We start from the raw sequence: 19,690 nt of genomic DNA, 5'->3' as shown, positions 1-19,690 counted from the left end.
CTGACAGTGATTAAAGAAAATAAAAAGAAGGGAAAAGATATCTACACTTTATACCTAAAGTGGTTCACCAAGACAAAGTGATGCTCGAAGGACCTAGTATATCTTCCATCTAGGGTGACATACTTCATTAAAACAAAAAGAACAAAGAACCATATGGTTTTAATTTTACTCATATCACAGCTTCTCTTATCCACTTTAGTTAATTTATCCATTTCCTTGTCATTTCTGGGAAATCTTTTCAGAGCAGAGTTTGACATTTTTCTATCTCTACAAAATTTAGCACTGTCCATGGAAAGACCAGTGACCTCAACAATTAAAATCTCATCAATCTCAACCTTCCTTCCACCAATTTGGATTTTCCCATCCTTTAAACCCTTGGGAAATTTATTAGTGACATTGGCATTAGCATCATGCAATCTTTCAATGAAGGTGGTAATCCCACCATGATCCAAAATGTGCCATATGGTTTTATTCTTCTTGATATCATCGTATTTCAAGGGTTCAACCCTTTTCCTTTCACCTCCAATGACAACAACAATGGTAGAAGAACATAGAGCAAGAAAACTCCAAAGAAATAACAAAATACCTAGAAAGTGTTCAAGATTGAGGGGAGTCATAATAAATCAACACACTGATTAATAAAAGCCCGATCTATCATTACAAGAGGTGACATAAGCATTTATTTGAAAAAGTTTGGCTTATCTCATTTGGGATAAATCATATAACAACAAGGCCTTAACATTAGCCAATATGCAATCACCAAGGATCCATAATTTTTCATCATTACTCCTCACACCCACGTTCGCAAAGTGATCAGACAACCCATTAGTTGCATGATACCTACATGGTATATTTTATTTTTTTGGAATGATCAAGTGATATCCAATGATTTGTTGATCCATATTCTAATATTCCATGAAGGTTTTTGTTTGCCAATCAAACATTGAATGATGTTATTAGAGTCTCCTTCAAGCCAAACTAAATTGGCATTAATATTTTTGGCCATCATCAATCCATGGTAGGCTGTAACAACTTCAGATAGGTGGTTGGTCTGACATCCCAAGGGGAGTGCCACTGCTGATAAAAGCTTGCCACACTCATCTCTAATTACTCCCCCACACCCAACTAACCCTATATTTCCTTTAGTTGCCCCATCAAAGTTAAATTTAAACCATCCAATCAGAGGAAGGTTTCAATGAGAATTATCCCTTAGGGATTTAACAAGTTTGGGGTCATCAGACAATTCCAACTTTATATTCCATCTCTAGGAAACTCCAATATCATATGAAGAAACACTACTCAACTTGACCTTATGATTATCCCTAATAGAGATAAAATTGTCAAAAATGGGCCTTCAGATTTTATTAAAGACAACTTCAGGAGGGGAAGCAATGTTCCTAAAGATTCTATAGTTATGTTCCTTCCAAAGGACCCAAACCAAATGGGGGAAGGACAAGGACCAAAGCATCTGCAAGGAGTATTTAGAAGTCAACACTCTCCATTAGGCAAAGGACTCCATTAAAGATGAAGGGAAGGCCCACATCACATTCCAAATCCGCATTAAAGATCCCTAGAATTTGAAAGCATAATCACATTGAAGAAACAAATGAGAGTTAGATTTAGTCTCCCTCATACACAGGAAACATTTGTTAGTTAAGAAGAAGCCTCTTTTGCACAAATTATCAATGGTTAGAATTTTATTCTGTAGGAAGATCCAGAAAAATATATTAATATTTGGGATGAGAAACTTAGACCATAAGCTAGCCTAGGGAGGAGGGGGAGGATGATTCTCAAATAGAAGAGCCAGAGTTGAGGCAATTGAAAAATTCCCCCAAAGAGGAGCACTTCCAAACCATTTGATCTTCCTTAGTCAAATTCTATATGCAGGAATTCAATAAAATTTGGAGAGGCTGCAACTTAGAATTAATTTCAGATAGACTAACTCCCTTATTATCCATAAAGTAGTCAGCAACCCAAATTCCATATCTAACTTTACAACTCGCCATATATTTGTTGAAATTTGGATGATCACAGAGCGGTCCATGGCCTATCCAACTATCCTCCAAGAACTTAATTCTCTTCCTAGACCCTAGAATCCAACCAGCTTTGGCATTAATAATGGTCTTAGCATGAACAAGATAATTCCATAGAGTTGATAATGAAGGAATTTCAATAGATTCAATAAATTTTTGTAATGAGTCAATATTATGGAGATACTTGATTTTCCATATAACATTCCATTCCCCCTTCAAGTTAAAAATTCTCCAAATTTGGTTGGCAAGGAGGGAATTATTGAAATCCATAATACTCAAACTGAGACCACCCCAAATTTTATGTTTGCAAACATAATCCCAGACCACTAGAGGCAATCTCTTTTTTTCTTCCACTCCAAACCAAAGAAACTTCTTCTGGATACTTTCAATGGCTTCAACAAATTTAGATGGGATTTTGAACTAGTTAAGAGCATAAATTGAGATATTTTGGAGGGACTCTTTTAGTAGTTGAACTTTACTAGCCTGACTCAACAAAGCCCCCTTCCATCAAGCCAGTTTTTTGTGGAATTTATCAATTAGAAAAATACAGAAAGATTCAGACACTTTAGAGTAGAGCGGTAGACCCAAGTAAACAACAGGTAACTTACCGATAGAGCAACCCAATATATTAGATATCTTCCTCTATCTTTCTTCAGGGGTATCAATATATAGTGAACTTTTAGGATAATTTATATATTGACCAGAAGCACTTACATAGTCTACCAATTCTTTTTTAGAGAACGCACTTCCCCGATTGAAGAATCCCCCATAACAATGGTATCATCCATGAATTGCTGATGAGAAGGAACATATGAGCACGACAAAGGTCTTAGTCCTTTCAACCCCTAGAACAAATCATTTTGAGAATATATTCTCCAAAAGTATCTACTACAAGAGTGAAGAGGATAGGGGATAAAGGGTCCCCTTGACGAAGTCCTCTAGAAACCTCAATTTTTTTTGAAGGGGATCCATTAATAATCACTGCAGATCTGGAAGTAGAAATGAGTTGCCAACCAAATTAGTGAATTATTGAAACCAAAAGTAACCAAACCCTTAATAAGGAAATTCCAGTCCACTCGATTGTAGGCTTTGGAAAGATCTAGTTTAAGCAAGAAACTTTGACGGTTGGAGTTCTCAAGAGAATGAATATAATCATGAACTGTGATGATGGAGTCCAAAATTTTGCGACCTGGAACAAATCCATTCTGCTGGTCAATGATGAAGTGAGGGAGAAAATCAAGCAATTTGGAAGTCAACACTTTAGATAGAATTTTGTAAAATGAGTTACATAGACTTATGGGATGAAAAGTCTCAAATGAATCTGCTCCAGGGTATTTAGGAATTAACACTATGAAGGTCGAATTAATCTCCTTTAGCATTCTTTTGGAACCAAAAAATTCGTTTACTACATTACCCACATCTTCGCCCATAATCTCCCAAAAAATATGAAAGAAGAACATAGGGAAACCATCAGGTCCTGTGGCTTTATTTCCTTCAAACTAAAGGATCACCTTCTTGATTTATTGAAAGGAAGGGATGACCACAAGATGTCTATTACAATCCTCATCTACCAATCTTGGAATGGAATCAATAAATTCCTTCTATTTGTCTTCATTCAAAGAGCCCTTAGCCTTTAACAGATTATAGAAGAATCACATAGCTTCCTCCCTGATTGCATCTTCCTTATCAAAAACTATCCCATTCATCTGAACTTTAGAAATTTGTTTAGTATCCCTATTTTTAAGAGTTGACATATGAAAAAATTAGATAGTATTCTTTTCCCGAGAATCCAACCAAATTGATCTAGACCTTTGTTTCCAAAAAAATTCCTCCTTGGATATAATATCATGGTAATGATTGAGAATCTCATTTTCCTTGGCCAAGTAGTCCCTAACATATCCTTCCCTTTGGATTTTTTCTTGAATATATTTGAGATCTAATTGAATACTGCCTTTTGATTGAAAAATATTACAAAAAATATCTTTGTTTTATTTTATAATATTAGTTTTGACCATTCCAAGGTTTTTAGCAACACGGAACATGGCAGTGCCCTTAACTTTAATTCTCCACCATTCCAAAAAATTTTCTTTAGTTTGCGGGTGCTAAATCCATAATTTCTCAAAACAAAAGGGAGGATTCTTCTTACCTAACGTGGGATTCGCTTGAAAGAATAGGGGGTAACATTGGTATGATCCAAATCTTGAAAGAGAATTCAACTAGAAAACATATGTGAAAAACCAACCATTTGAAACACAAGCATGATCAAGTCTAACTTGAATAAGATCAATACCAACATACTTGTTGTTCTAGGTAAAGGAGACCCCCTTGAGGTCCAGTTCATGGAGGCATTGATTATTAATAATGTCCAATAGATCCTTATTACTATTTTTTTGAATATGGGATCCAACAAACTTCTCCATATCCTGGAGTGGAGTATTGAAATCACCAATGACAACCCAGTTGTCATCCTAAAACTGCTCCCCTAGGTCAGCTATTCCAAAATTTCCTCCAGGTGATTTTATTGGTGGGGGTATAGATGTTGGACAAAATCCAGGAGAAGTTATCTCTAATATGTTTGAATCTGACTGCTATGTGGTTAGGATTTTCCCATATATTGGTTCTAGAGAAATTTTCATTCCAAAAGATAACACAACCACAAGAGGCCCCATCCGAACTATTATAATGAATTCCATAATTCTAAAAAATATTTAACTTCATAGCTCTCTCTTTGCATCTTAGTTTCCCGAACAACCATAATATTAGGCCTATGATCCCTTATTAAATTAGATAAAATATCTTGCTTATGCAGGCTATTAAGCCCCCTTATGTTCCAAGACATGATCTTCATTGTTTAAGGGGAGTGTTGTTTAAGTAAATCTTAGGGATAGTCTTTTGAACCCCATCAACTATACTCTGAAGAAAATCATGCTTCTTGTGCCATTTTGAAGACTTTTGCCTTGAGTTTTTTGTGTTCCCACAATCTGTCTTTAATCTATTTTTAGTAGAAACTCCAGAGGTTGCTACCTTTTTCTTTCCCATTTTCCTTTCCACCTGGGAGAATAAAGGATCATCCTCCACCTCTTACTCCTCCTGGCTTCCTTGGCTATGCTCTTAAACCTTCCTATTCCTAGTTTCTTAGAAGGACTAAATTTCTCCCCATGAATCGGGGATTCCTCAAATCGAGCCACTGAAATAGTTGATTCCCCATTCAACATATTTATCCTTTGGTCGTCAAAAGTAGACAAAACCACTTGAGGAGATAAAGACTTAGAGTCAACAATGGGGTTTCCCTCTACATACTTAAATTTAGAAGGATCCTTTTTTCCTTCATCCTTGAACCAATCTCAGTCACCTCACTACTAAATTCGTTAGACTGGGGATCAATTCCTCTGTTTCCCCTAATGAAGAAGTCTTGTTCAAGTTCCCTTCTAGAATGGAGATGTCATCTGCATTCATCCCATCAGGAGCCTGGTCCCCCTCTTTACGATCAAGATGGGTAATCCCAATGATATTATCATCTTCCTTCTGAGGACATATGTGACCCCCATCAATATTTTTTTCCCCATCAATATTATGCTCTTCTAATGTGATCCTTGAGTATGTTCTCGACAATTTAGAAATAATCTCTTCTTCCCTAGGTTTTGCTTTCTAGACTTTCGTATTGCCTACACTAGTCTTCACAGCTTTGTTCTGGATTCTAGAAGGACATTTTTTAGCCCAGTAGCCAAAATTTTTGTAGTGAAAGGACACAAACGATACAGTCTCAAACTCTGCAGTTTGCTCCCATGTACCAAGCTTTGAAACAATATCAATAGATATGGGCAATATCCTTAGATTGGAGGATTCTAACAAAAGTTCTTGCATAAACTTACCTTTTCCTCACCATTTTCATAAGATCAATGGACATGAGTTCTCCAAATGAACTAGCAATCCCCTTAAAAATTCATTCCAATACTCCATTGGTAATCTAGGCAGGCAGACACAAACCAGGATAGCTTCAAATGCAGGATCCAAAAGATCCAACTTTAGAGACCATTTTTCTAAAGCTAAGGAGGCTTTCCCAATAGCCCATGGTCCCCCACACAAAATGGAAAAAAAGTCCTCTTCACAAGAGAACCTAAAAGAGAAAAAACCTTTAAGCAGAAACCTCCACCTGACCTTTGAGAAACCATTTTCTTTTCACAAAAGATCTAACATTCTCAAGGTTGGGTCTTGGTCCCATAAATTTATTAACTAAGGAAGAACCCATTAGAGAAATGTTATAATCAATTACTGAATTATGAACTATATATGGTAAAAATGGATGATGAAAATAATAATATTGAAATACTAACAAAGATCCAACCACAAAAACCCTAGCCTAACAATGAAAAACATCCACCATACACAAATGAAGATACTTAAGATCATGCAAATGAAAAATAGAAAAACAAGATATACCATTCACATGTCAAGTAGGGTTTCAATCTCCATTGATCTTGTTTGATATATTTTCTCTCAAATTTTATGTGTGCACAAGAGCTCAACAAACAACAAATTGTGGTTGATAGCTTGATTGCATAAGATTGCTTATGTCATTAGGGTTAGGAAAGGAAGATAGAAACCTCTTATATAGAGAAAACTACAAGAAATGAAGGGATAAGATTAAGAGGTGTAAAGATAAATGGTCGGCTAGGATTAAAGGGTAGGTAGAGGAAATAATAAAAATAGTAAGAGGGTAGGTAGAGGAAAATTAAGAGATGAATGACATGTGTCATGGGTATAAAAGGCTAATGACTTAATTAAATAAATAAAGATTTATTTAATTATTAAAGGAAGTGGGATCAATAAAATAAAATAAAATATTTATTTAATTTAGGAAAAGGACAATTTAAATAAATAAAAGTATTTATTTAAATGAGGAAAGACTTAGAAGAGGATTAATGAATTAATTAAATAAATAAAGATATATTTAATTAATAGTTTAGACTTAGGATAAATTAATTAAATAAATAAAAATATTTATTTAATTAGACGGGACAATTTTAGGTGTCTACAGGAACTACAATAGCAAACTTACCCAACTTTGGATTTGATATGTTGCTAACTGGAGAATGGGAAGATTTACTAGTAGGTTTCACCCCAAAAAGAGAAACCCATGTGATATGATTCAACTCGGGTCCAATTTCAAAACTTGGCCTCCCCTTTTCTGATTCGACATGCACACATGGGTCCCTAGGAATCTGAGCCTTAATATTCTTTTCCACCAGACGGGGAACTCCAAAACTTGAAATTCTTTCAGGGTCCACGATAACCCCCTCAAATTCTTCAAGCTTACCTCCTGAGACAACTTTTGAGTCATGTTGTCCTTCCCGTGCACTTGATTCGTCATCTTTTGCCTCCAAATTTGAACCAGGATTTCCCTCCTTGCATGCTACGGATTTGAAAGCTCCCTTCCCACCCATCCTTTCGCCACTCATTTCGCTCCCTTACTTGTTTATCATTAATTGAGTGACATATCACTTAGTAGATTTATTTTACAATTGTTAGAATATTTAATCTTTACTTAGCTTAGGTTTATTTGTATTTAGTTTAGGATATTCCTTTGGAATTCCTACATGTAATTTGTCCTCTAGTACATGTGTGAGGACAAGTCATTTCTTTTTATTTTCCTTTATTAAGGAATATTAGATTTCCTCCATAAGAGGATGTGGACACATGTCACACACATTTTATGAATGGTGGCATTCATAGATTTGGGAGTTACTTTGTAACTCCTCTCCTCATCTCTATTTAAGAGATGTCTCCTCTCTCATCTTCTTAATGACAATATTGTAAAGAGCCTCTCTCTCTCTCTCTCTCTCTCTCACACACACACACACATTTTAGGCATTGCCTCATTCATAATATCACAAGGGTTTTTTATTTGTTTTTCTCCTTTCAAAAGTTCTTGTGCCTCCTTCTTCACATTTGGGTGATTGCTCCAAGGTTTTTGCATTTCTCTTGGTAACATTTACTTCATCAATAAACTTACTTGGATTTCATTTTTCTTTCCTTGCTCTTGTATTTCCTTTCAACAATTCATTATCATGTAAGGAAGGAATATTTATAAAGAGCCTATATATGGGAATCTTATGGAAATCATTAATATGCTCACTAGGTCATTAAAACTACTCAAATAAATTAGAAATGGAAACTCAAAGACACATATTTAATTCATATTGTTTCAAGAAAATATTTGTAAATTCATAAGATATATTGATGTGTTAGGAGTACCCAAAAAAATATATTTAATAATATAATGTGTAGTATTTGTTACAAATAACTTAGCCAATACCCTAGTTATATATGAAAAATCCATAGATATATTTCGATAAATTATCTCTCATGTGTATTAGGCCATCATGTAACTGGATAGTTGCAATTCCACAAATTTTATGAGTAAGAGATACATATAATAATGGTGAAAGGAAGAAGTTGGGGATCAAATAAGGGGAAAGATATTATGGGTAAAGACTTCATAAAAATAGACATCTAATTTTGAAAAAATGGATATCGATTTTATTTTGGACAATAAATCCTAAATGAGTACTAAATATTTTAAAATAAACAATTATTTTGAAATAAATGAATACAAAAAAAATCCATTTTAGAACTTTTGAAATAACTTCATGAAATAGATATTGTTTTGAAGGAGATATCTATTTAAAGTATTAACAAAGATCCATTTTGATTAGCATTAAAATGTAAAAAATTCTTCCCAATTTTATTTTGGCTTAAGTCTTAGAAACCCAAACTAAACACCTAGATCAATAAGTTTCAAAATGTCATGGCACAATCCATAACTAAATATAACTTTGTAAAATGACTAATGATTTTAATATATTCAAATATGTTTTGATTAAATTAAAATTCATTAGGGTTGTGAATGCCTTATTTTTTAATATATATTTGATGCATCATACACACACAATCAAGCTAATTCAATTGTTCAGAAATAGGAATAACCAACAACACAAGATAGATTCAAAAATTTCCTCTTTCCATTCACCAACTCTGCTTCTATAATGATCAACAGATCCTTATATCGAAACTCTCAAGAAAAAACAAAAAAAACAAAAATTACCTTTTTTGGCAGATTTTCATAATTGTTAGATTTTACCATTTTTTGGTAATTTTCCAAACAAATCATATGAACCTAGACTTTTACCTAAAACTTCCTAAAACTAAGGCATGATGAATTGCCAACTAAAATTCGTAATTGGAAACATGATTTGAAGTTATTAATTTTTTTTCTTCTAAAAACCCGAAAAAAACAGTAAAAGCTGATTTTGGAGGCGCAAATGAAATTTTCAGCTCTAAAAAACATGTCGAAATGACCACCTAACAAGCTAAGCTTTGTTGGCAATCCAAACAACTCCTCATAATGAAGCTAATTGAAAAAATTCAGCAAAAACCCAGCTTTGAGTCAAAACTTATGACTCTCAGAAGTCCCTACATCATTCTCCCCTTGTTGAAAAAAACGCAGCTCTTGCAAGTTGTTGTCTTCAAACTGCTGCAACTTCATGGGATCCAATTTTTTTTACTTCCCATTCTGATATCCATGTGCTATCTGTTACCAGTAACCCATCCCACTGTACCAAATGCCTGTTGTATTGACTTTGTCAGGTGATGGTAGCCTGTTTATCCATAATTTGTGTAATCTTTTCCTTCTTCTTACTTGGTATGCGATGTTTCCAAGCCACTTCTTGTCCACTATCTGTATCATTATCCTCTCCATGGAATGCATACAAATCATAAACATTAAACACATGAGAAATGTCTAAATTATTTGGTAAGCTAACCTCAGAAGCATTATCATTGATTTTCTTTAGAATCCTACAAGGACCAATCTTCTTGTACTTCAACTTGTGATATGTTCCTATAGGAAATCTCTCTCTGTGCAAGTATACCATCACTGAGTCACCTTCATTGAAAATATGGTGTTGTCTACTAGCATCCACAACAGTCTTGTATCTCTCATTACTGTCCTGCAACTTCTATCTCACATCCTATTGTAACTGTTGAAGATGTTCAACAAATGCTTCCCCATCATCACTGATTCTATCTCTTACCGGTGGCTGCACTAGATCTAGAAAAGCTTGAGGATTCTTACCATATACAATCTAAAAAAGAGATTTTCCTGTTGATCTATTTACAAAACTATTGGCCTGGGGTAAAGCCAAGTCCCATTGTTTGGGCTTCTCTCCAACAATGCACCTTAACAATTTTCCCAAACTCCGATTGACTACCTTTGTTTGTCCATTTGTTTGAGGATGATAGGCAATACTAAAATGTAACTTGGTCCCCATATTTTTCTATAAAGTCCTCCAAAAATGACTTTAGAATTTGGTATCCCTATTAGAGGTAATAGTCTTTGGAATACCATGTAATAATGAAGCTACCTGAAAAAATTCAGCAAAGATCAAGCTTCGAGTCAAAAGTTATGACCCTCGGAAGTCCCTGCATCAATATTTTAGGCTTTAAATCTAACTTTTTTATTATTTATTAATTTTCAATTAAAAAATCTCATAAATTTGAAATGATATGTATTTTATTTTTATTTTAATAATTTATTTATTTTTAAATTGTTTTTTTGTACGAGCATTGGTTAGATATCATTCTTTATATGTTATTTGTAAAAATAATTAAGTTATGATTATTTAGGTCAAATTAAAGTCAGTATAATCAAGGGTTTTGAGATTTATATCTTAATCTTATTTAATAAATTAAAAAATGATTCAAAATATTAAAAAAATCGACTCAAATCTCAACATCAATTTTATTTGCCCATAATTTTTTTCTAGAAAAATGCTTCCATTTGATAAATTTTTGGCCTATTATACAAATGCATGTTTTTTCTTGCATCAAAGTTGAAAATGTTTGATTTTCTTCTTGTTTTGCTTAGACTTTTATCATCTAAGCATTATAATAAATTACATATGTAAAAAATAGAAATAAAATATTATATTCATATTTTTACATAATGCTAATATTTTATGTACAAATGCTTCAAATAGTCATGCCCTAAATAGCATCAAAGTTGAAAATGTTTGATTTTCTTCTTGTTTTGCTTAGACTTTTATCATCTAAGCATTATAATAAATTACATATGTAAAAAATAGAAATAAAATGTTATATTCATATTTTTACATAATGCTAATATTTTATGTACAAATGCTTCAAATAGTCATGCCCTAAATAAAACTAGAATTATGAGATTAGGTAGAAAATGTCTACTTTTTAGTGATTTTTGGACCTTATTAGCTTGCACCCACCCTAATATCATAACTAAATGATGTACACATATAATCATTGAATTCCTCACTACCTTTCCTATTAGGTCTTGCATCCACTCTCTTTTCTACTAGAATGATCTAGAAATTATACCTTTTTTTTTAATGGCCTCAAGTAGTAGATCAAAGCACATACCTAACTAAAAGGTATGTAATTAATGAATATGATGCATTCATTAAACAAAATGTCTCACTCTTTTTGGTATTCATTAGATAGAGTGCCCCACTTTTACATGAATGTAATAGATATAGTGCCTAACTCAACCATGCATTTGATAAATAGTGTCTAAATGCATCATGTATTTAATGGATAGAATGTATCACTCCATGAGGCCTTTATAAGTAGTGTCTCACTCTCATAGGATTTATTGAGTGTGGCATAATATCATTCTAACTTGCAATTATCTTTGACGATGTTTCATCATATTGTTACCAATATCACATGTACTTACATTGATCCATACCAATCAAGACAATTTTCATACTTGATCTTAGATTGCATGATTTATGTGTTTATTTAAGATTTTAATCTTAGATGCATAATAATGTAATTTGATCTAATTTCTTAGCCTAGTCTACTAACTTATCCACCATGATTATTTCCTTTGTTCATGAGAGCCATAGCTAGCTTAAGTAAGACTATAGTAAAATCCAAGTCAATCCTCATCTAGTATAGTTAAAAGGTTTAACTTACTAGACTCCTCAACCTTTGGGGTTGCATCAAGAAACTCAAGATGATCAAGATGATTGACATTTATCATTAGTTTCCTCATTCTATCTAATCTTATAGATGTCTTACTGTAGGTTAGGTTTACCAATTTTTCTTCCTTTAGTTATGCTATTATGTTAAATATTAATTAATCTTTAATCCCATAGTTGGTTCTTGATTTAAGATTATTTGATACATTTAAGTGTGTTGACAAAATTAATTCAATACAATCCTTAGTTCAGGTTTAATGTAACACCTCCACTAAGGAACCCTAGAGGATTAGAGAAAACTATGCGAGGAATGCATGGAATTATTTTTGGAAGTAATTAAGTGTCATCATACATTGCATAGACAAGTATACTGCTCAAATCAAGATAAGGTCAACTATATGTTAACCAATTATGCACATGTGAAAGTCTAAATTCTTGGAACTCTATCTAAGATAACTCAAGTCCTCTCTAAGGATTCCCTGATGTCGCTATCTTAGCAATGCATCCAAGACTGGATCAACATCTCATAATCCACTAGGAGATGACAAAATCAACCTCCAAAACTAAACCAACATATTTATGTTCATTTTAAAATACCAATTGAAATTTTCCTATGATAACATCATGACACATCAAGAATATAGAAGCATAAGAGATCATACTTTGTGCTCGATTCCAACATCGGTGCACATAAAATAATATGGTCAATACCTATCCAATAAAATTTATTACATCCATCTCCAATTGAAGTGTTTCAATACATACATGATCAAGGATACATTACATGTTCCAATATCCAAATAATTACTTTTTACAAGAGAGAGAAGATGAGAAGAATCTAGTGTTGAGGAAGGAGGTGAAATCCATCAAGCCAGTCATGAACCAAGTCCTTTGATCCCCAATGGTAGTTGGAAACACCACTCGAGCATGTGGTACCCTTAGTTCCACCTCACCATTCTTGTGGAGATACTCACTCAACCCAAATAGTCATACAAGTATACAAGAGAGAGTAGTGGACTTACACAAGAGCCAAACATGGAGCAAGTGCTCAACATGAACATGGGATACCAACAAGAGTCATAAAGCCACAACAAGTTGAAAATGCCAATAATGTGTCACTCACATCAATGATGAATCATTGAAAGTAATAGATAGGGTGCATGAGCATCAATAAGTAGAACACCAAAAGAGCAAGGAAGCATCCTCAGTCAACAACAATAAGGAAACTAGTCGTGGATGCGTTGCTAAGTTAGAGACATTAGGGAACCCTTAGAGGGCACTTGAGTTATCTCGCATGGAGTTTCAAGAGTTTAGACTTCCGCATCTGCATAGTTAGTTAACACATAGTTGACCTTATCTTGAGGTTGAGCACTATACTTGTATATGCAATGCATTATGACACTCTATTACTTAATTTTTTTTTCTATGTATTCCTTGTATAGTTTTCTCTTATCCTCAAAAATTCCTTGATGAGGCGTTACATTTATCAAAAGCAATTGTATTCCATAAATTTTCTAACAAAATAAAAATTCCATCACTTATCATGTTTCTAACTACATTTATCCTTGACCTTTGATCAAACCATTTTTAAAATATCCTATTATTTATCTTAGAACCTAACTCAAAAAAAATTAAAATTAAACTCATAAAATCTAAAAAGCAAACTTTAAGCTTGTATATTTTCTTAATGTTGATTTGAATTTTTTTAATTAAAAAAATAAATTATTTATTTCAAGTTTATTTTTTTATAGGAAGGAATATATTGCAAATTAGCACCATATCTAAATGTCCGGAGAGAAAAGATGAAGGAATTGGAAAAAGAAAACAAGTAAGTACTTTTTTGTTTATTTATTTTTAGAACAATTTCAATTATATGAATTTAATTTTACATTTTGTAAAGTTATTTCTTGCATTTATTTTAAAATATTTTTTTAATTGTATAATTTCATATTACAATTTTATGTTAAAATGTTGATGTAAATAAATGAAACAATTGAACATGAAAAATATAATACAATATTTATGAATAGTATTTTTTATTATTATATTTTCATGTATAATTTATTATAATTTATTTATAGGAATATGCTGGGAGAAGACTTGGGTTTGCTATCTCAAGATGAATTAGAATCCTACGAAAGAAAAATTGAGGGATCTATTAAGAAAATAAGAGATAAAAAGGTAAGACAAAAAGGAAATTGCAAAACAAATTTATTGTATATATTTTAAATAAATTGTAATTATGAAATCAACTAATATCTATCTAATGCATTTTATGTCAGAAACAACTTATGATGCAGGAGATAACAAATAATGAGAATCAGGTGATTGCTTTTATCTTCTCATAAATATTCTATTTAATTTAAATGAAATAATTTTATTCTAAATAAAACATTTAAAAGTTATTAATTAGAATAATTAAAATATGTTTCAAATAAAAATAAAAATATTTTGATAATTTAATGTCTCATATCTATCATTTTTTACAATAAAATTTGTGTTTTTTTATTTAATACAATTTTTTATGGATGTTAAATTTATGATAGTAATTTGTTTATATTATAGAATATAATTATTAAATAAAAAATCTTTTCATGGCATTCAAAAATTTTGTTCATAATGTTTGAAGAATTTTTCTAGTTCTTCCACTTCATATTGTCTTTCAATTGATAGTTAAAATATTTTGATATCTTCAATGTATGAAAAGTGATTTTTTTTGTGTTATTTCTCTCTTTTGAAGCAGTAACACCAATCTACTATATCTTAACTACATTTAAAATTTCATGATAAGTTAAAATCCTAACATATATTAAAATCCTCTTATTATACCTTATACATAAGATTATTTAATCTATTTTTTGGTTCATGTTAACAAAACCATTACAATTTGAAAGTTATTATATAACTTGAAGCGAAGGCTTATAATGATTTTGTCTATGAGAAGAGTAACATGACCTAGTGAGAACTTAGTTTAATTGGAATTTATTTTAGACAAAACATTTTGTTTTTAAGAAAATATATTACAAAAATCTTCCACTATGAAAGATGAATAATATTAGGTGAGTTAATCTCTTTTCTATTTTCTCTATGAGATGGACGCACAACTTAAAAGAAAAGAAAAAAAGCAACAATGACTATAATATCACTACTTAGAAATTCAAACAAATTTGGTTCCACTTTATCCTCCTCATATTGGTATGCTTACACTCCACCTATCTTATAAAAATTAGGTTGTGTGTATATTTCCTCTCATTGGCGTATTATTCCCTCTTCCCTTTTATTTAACTTCCTAGGAAGTGTCCTCTTATTGCATTTGGATGTTACTTGGAGTGGTTGATCAGATTCTTCAACTGGCTGCTTCTCTGGAATGTGTTTCTTTTTAGCATATCCCTAGAGAATGGAATGGTGTTGTTGATTGTTTGGCCAAATGGGCCTCTGAACACTTGCAAAATTGGTATATTATTGATAGGAGTCAATTGTCTCTTGATTTGGCTCATCAGCTAGATAACTTATTGGATATGGATAGGGCGGTTTGACCCCTGGTGCTTTGTTGTTTTCCTTGTTTTGAATAAATTTTTACTCCTCTTTTATTGTCATAAAATTTTGATTTGAGCGAGATCTTTGCCCTTATTTTTCTTCTTTCTTAGATGATCTATGGTATAAATTGAATTTCACTTTTGGTTGATCACACTGGCCTTGACATAATTTAATTGAATATCATGACAAAACAAACTTTTTCACAAACTTTTGACCTCCAAATGCATACTTGAGATGTATATTCTGAAACCATGGATTTTTTTGATTTTGGGACAATGTAATGGAATGTTCCATGGCTTCATCTTGCTTCACTTCTATAGGATCACAAATATAGAGCATGACCTGAACCAATGGGTGGGTTCTTATTCTGGAGTAGTTTGATAGTACTAGAACATTATATTTTGCACGTTTTCTCCTCTTATCATTTAGGGATAAGTTGACCGATGATTCAGATTGTGCATCACTAGGAGTTATTAAAGACATAATACAAAGGAAGGGGCGCATTCATCATAGATGCCATACAACTCTCTGTTGTAACCAATTCCAATTGTTTCACAGTGATTTTATTGCAATCAATATCCTTTACCACTATTGGCCATGACAAGACATTCTATCCCATTATTACTTCAACTAAAGGTTATTCAAAAGCAAATTGCTTTGCCAAAGGTAGCATAGGAGACATGTCAATACCATAGAACTCATAAAATGGAGTTAGGTAATACCTTTTCAGGTTGTAAGAAACTTGCAACGAATTCCATCACCGTGTTAGGTACACAAAATCACTTGTTTTTTCTTATCTTCCAACATCTCATTAGAACAACCATCATCCTCCTTGTGCAACTCTTATCACAACTCTTTTCTCCTCTTGTGAATTTGCATCCACTATTTTCCATCCCCCTCCATCAAAGTATTTCTCCTCTACTCTTCTCCTTTGAGGGATCCAACCCACCATTATACAACTTCCTCCACCAAATAATCTCTCCACTCTTCTCCTCTTTTGAAGATTTTGATCCACCACAAACTATCTACCTCCACCAAGTTTCACTTACATCATGGTCAACTACTTCAATATACAAGCATACACCATCTTCAAACTAATATGGAATTGAATAACTCTTTGTATCTAACATCTTATGAAACTCAACTTCTTCATTACACAATATGAAAAAATCAAAATTTACCTCTACTATTGCAATGTCTTGTCTTCTTCATCACTACTCACTACAACTACAACTTTTTCAGATAGCTCTACTACTTCTTCTTTCTCATTTTCTTCACTCAAAACAATCTCTTCTACAACAAATACACCATCATCATCGGATCCTTGATAAACCTCTGCTAAAACCTCTACCTTTTGAACTTTTCCCTCTTCTACTACCTCAACTTGTGAGGTATTATCACCTCAGTCAAATTCTATATTTTCACTCACCAATTGATGGTCCTCTATGACCATTTTCTCTTCTCTTCTCTTTTCATTCCTCACCTCATTTATTTTGTTCGTCTTCTCATCTGTTGCAATCTTTCTCATGCTTTATACTCTACAAAATATTTTCCTTTGTGCAACTTCCTAGCTCTCAATTATTCAAGACTTCGCACACCTACAACAATTCTTTTGAACTCTTCACAACTTCTTCACACTTCTCAATCACAAAAGTTAAAACATGAAAAAAAAAAACTTTCAGTTTTTCAAATTAACATAATCAAATCTACAACAAAGAAACACATAATCAAACCTACAATAGAAAACTTTACAGACATGGCCTCTTATGGCCTCTCTATCTGCACAATTTCTATCCTTCCTAATATTTAATTTTGTACAACTCAACAGCCTCTCTGACTAGATCCAACTCTTTGCTCTCTTTGACTGGATCCAACTCTTTGCTCTTTGCTGCAACCTCTTGATTACCACACTTCTAACTCTTGAACAATTCTCACACTTACAATGCCCTTCTCCTCTTTATTGCATTAAGTTATTCTTCCATTGTTCTATCGATTCACATTCTATCGACACCTTTACCCATTCATTTCCTCTTCCTCTGTCACACTAACACTGTTGTAACCAATTCTAACTCATGCAATCTGATTGTATTACAATTGATATCCTTTATCACTATCGGCCATGACAATACATTCTAACCCATTATTATTTCAACAACTAAAGTTTTTAAAATGCACATTGCTTTGCCAAAGATAGCATAGAAGACATGTCAATCCCATAAACATGTCACTGATAACTCAATGGTGAGCAGATAGTACCAAACCGGTACTAAGAGGGGGGGGTGAATTAGTATAGGCAAAAACACAATCCTAAACTGGTTTGTCAATAGACACTAGGCTTCAACAGACAAACAGTAACACCGGTCTTAAACAGAGTACAACCGGCAAAACCCAGAACAACTGAGACAAGCATAAACCGGTTGACACTTATCTTTTCATACATTCTAATACTTCATTTCCATTTCACCCTAGTGCATGAACATGTAATCTATCATCAAAAGATATATAAGCAGCTAGATCAACATGATTTACCGCTTGACAGAAAACAACATACCATCACATGAAAAAGACATCACATATGCCACACATATTTTTCACGTGGAAACCCAACTGGGAAAAACCATGGTGGGGATGAATACCCACAAGCTATTTTTGAACTCTTTAGAAGTCCGCTCTGTTAGGAGCCTTGTCCGGTTAAAGACTGATACAATAGATTTTGTTAGGAACTGATCCTATTAGGGATCACCCGGTTAAGGGATGGTTAGAATACCTAGTTAAGGGTTGAACCCTATTAAAGGTTACCTTGTTAGAGGATTTCAAGAACTCAATGGTTTTGAGTCACCCTGTTAAAGGATTTATAGCAAGCCGGTTAAAGCTACCCTATTAAGGGATTTACAAACTATTGAGGTGGTTAGTGTTAAATTCTGTGAGAAGCAAGAATTGAGCCAGGATCTGATGTCGGTCATAGATCACATGCAACTCCAAGCAACGGATGATCGAAGATCAAAATAGCTGAATGAAGATAAATCTAATATGAGAGAAAAATAGAGATAAAAAAGAGAATTTAGAGAAGACTCTCACCGAGCTATCACTTCCCTTGTGAAGGTGAGAGTATATTGCTTATTATATAGAAAAATAATAGCATATACAACCAAGAGGTGCATTAACTCCCACCTCCATAAAAAGTGGGAGGTTTTACCTACTACCCCATAAAAGGTGGGAGGTTTTTACCTACTTGGTAAATGCCAAAACATGTGGCATAACCTCCTTACATGAAAATAAAAAAGGAGTTATAAGAGGTGGCACATAAGGCCAAAAGAGGGTGAGAAACCCAACTAACCCATAACCCACTTAGGAAATGACAAAATAGTGGTTATGAGAGGTGGCACAACAAGCCAAAAGAGGGTGTGTAACTCAACTACCCATGTGAGGTGGAGAGTTACACATGTAGCTAATGTATTCCGCCACGTGTCCTCATATTAACCACACCTAATAACCTAAGCAAGCTTAATAATATATGTGTAGGAAAAATAAATACCCCCTAACATAAGGAAAATAAAAAAACCTACACTAACACCCCCCCTTAAGCGTAGCTTAGGTGGGTGAAAAGATGGGTCCCGACAAATGAGGCCATTTTAGGTACCCATGTACATAAATATCCCCCCCAAAAGAAGAAGACCCCCCATAAGAGGAATAGACCCCCCTAAATAGAGAGAGAAAGAATGAAGGACTAAGAAGCCCCTCCTGAAGTAGACACCTTTTGCATCCCAAGCAAAGATCACAAATGAAGGAACTTGCTTTCGGTGAAAGGTTTGGTGAAGATGTCCGCAATTTGCTCCAATGTAGAACAATACTTAAGATCAATGATGCCTTCCTGAATGAGCTCCTGAATATAGTGCATATGTATCTCAATGTGTTTCGTCCTCTGATGATGAACTGGATTTCTTGAGATCTGTATAGCACTCTGATTATCACAAAAGATGATGGTAGGCTTTCTGACTGGAATACCAAACTCAGTAAGAATATTTTGAAGCCAAATAGCCTTAGTGGTGGCATTGACTGCCCCTCGATACTCAGCCTCTATCGATGAAAGAGCAATTGTAGACTGCT

General features: G+C 33.3%; 1 protein-coding gene across 1 annotated transcript in view; it reads left to right on the top strand.

Annotated features, from left to right (window-relative positions):
• The window catches only part of LOC131051148 (MADS-box transcription factor 23), a 132,106-nt gene that overhangs the window by 57,461 nt on the left and 54,955 nt on the right, over positions 1-19,690 (top strand). Inside the window, exons 3-5 of the mRNA XM_057985531.2 lie at positions 13,798-13,874; positions 14,128-14,227; positions 14,329-14,370. Of these exons, the coding sequence (XP_057841514.2) occupies positions 13,798-13,874; positions 14,128-14,227; positions 14,329-14,370 (219 nt within the window). The remainder of the gene's footprint in view (positions 1-13,797; positions 13,875-14,127; positions 14,228-14,328; positions 14,371-19,690) is intronic.

The sequence above is a fragment of the Cryptomeria japonica genome, chromosome 9, assembly GCF_030272615.1.
Source record: "Cryptomeria japonica chromosome 9, Sugi_1.0, whole genome shotgun sequence".
Taxonomy (NCBI): Eukaryota; Viridiplantae; Streptophyta; class Pinopsida; order Cupressales; family Cupressaceae; genus Cryptomeria; species Cryptomeria japonica.
The sequence above is the reverse complement of the archived record's forward strand: the minus strand, read 5'-3'. Positions and strand labels throughout refer to the sequence as shown.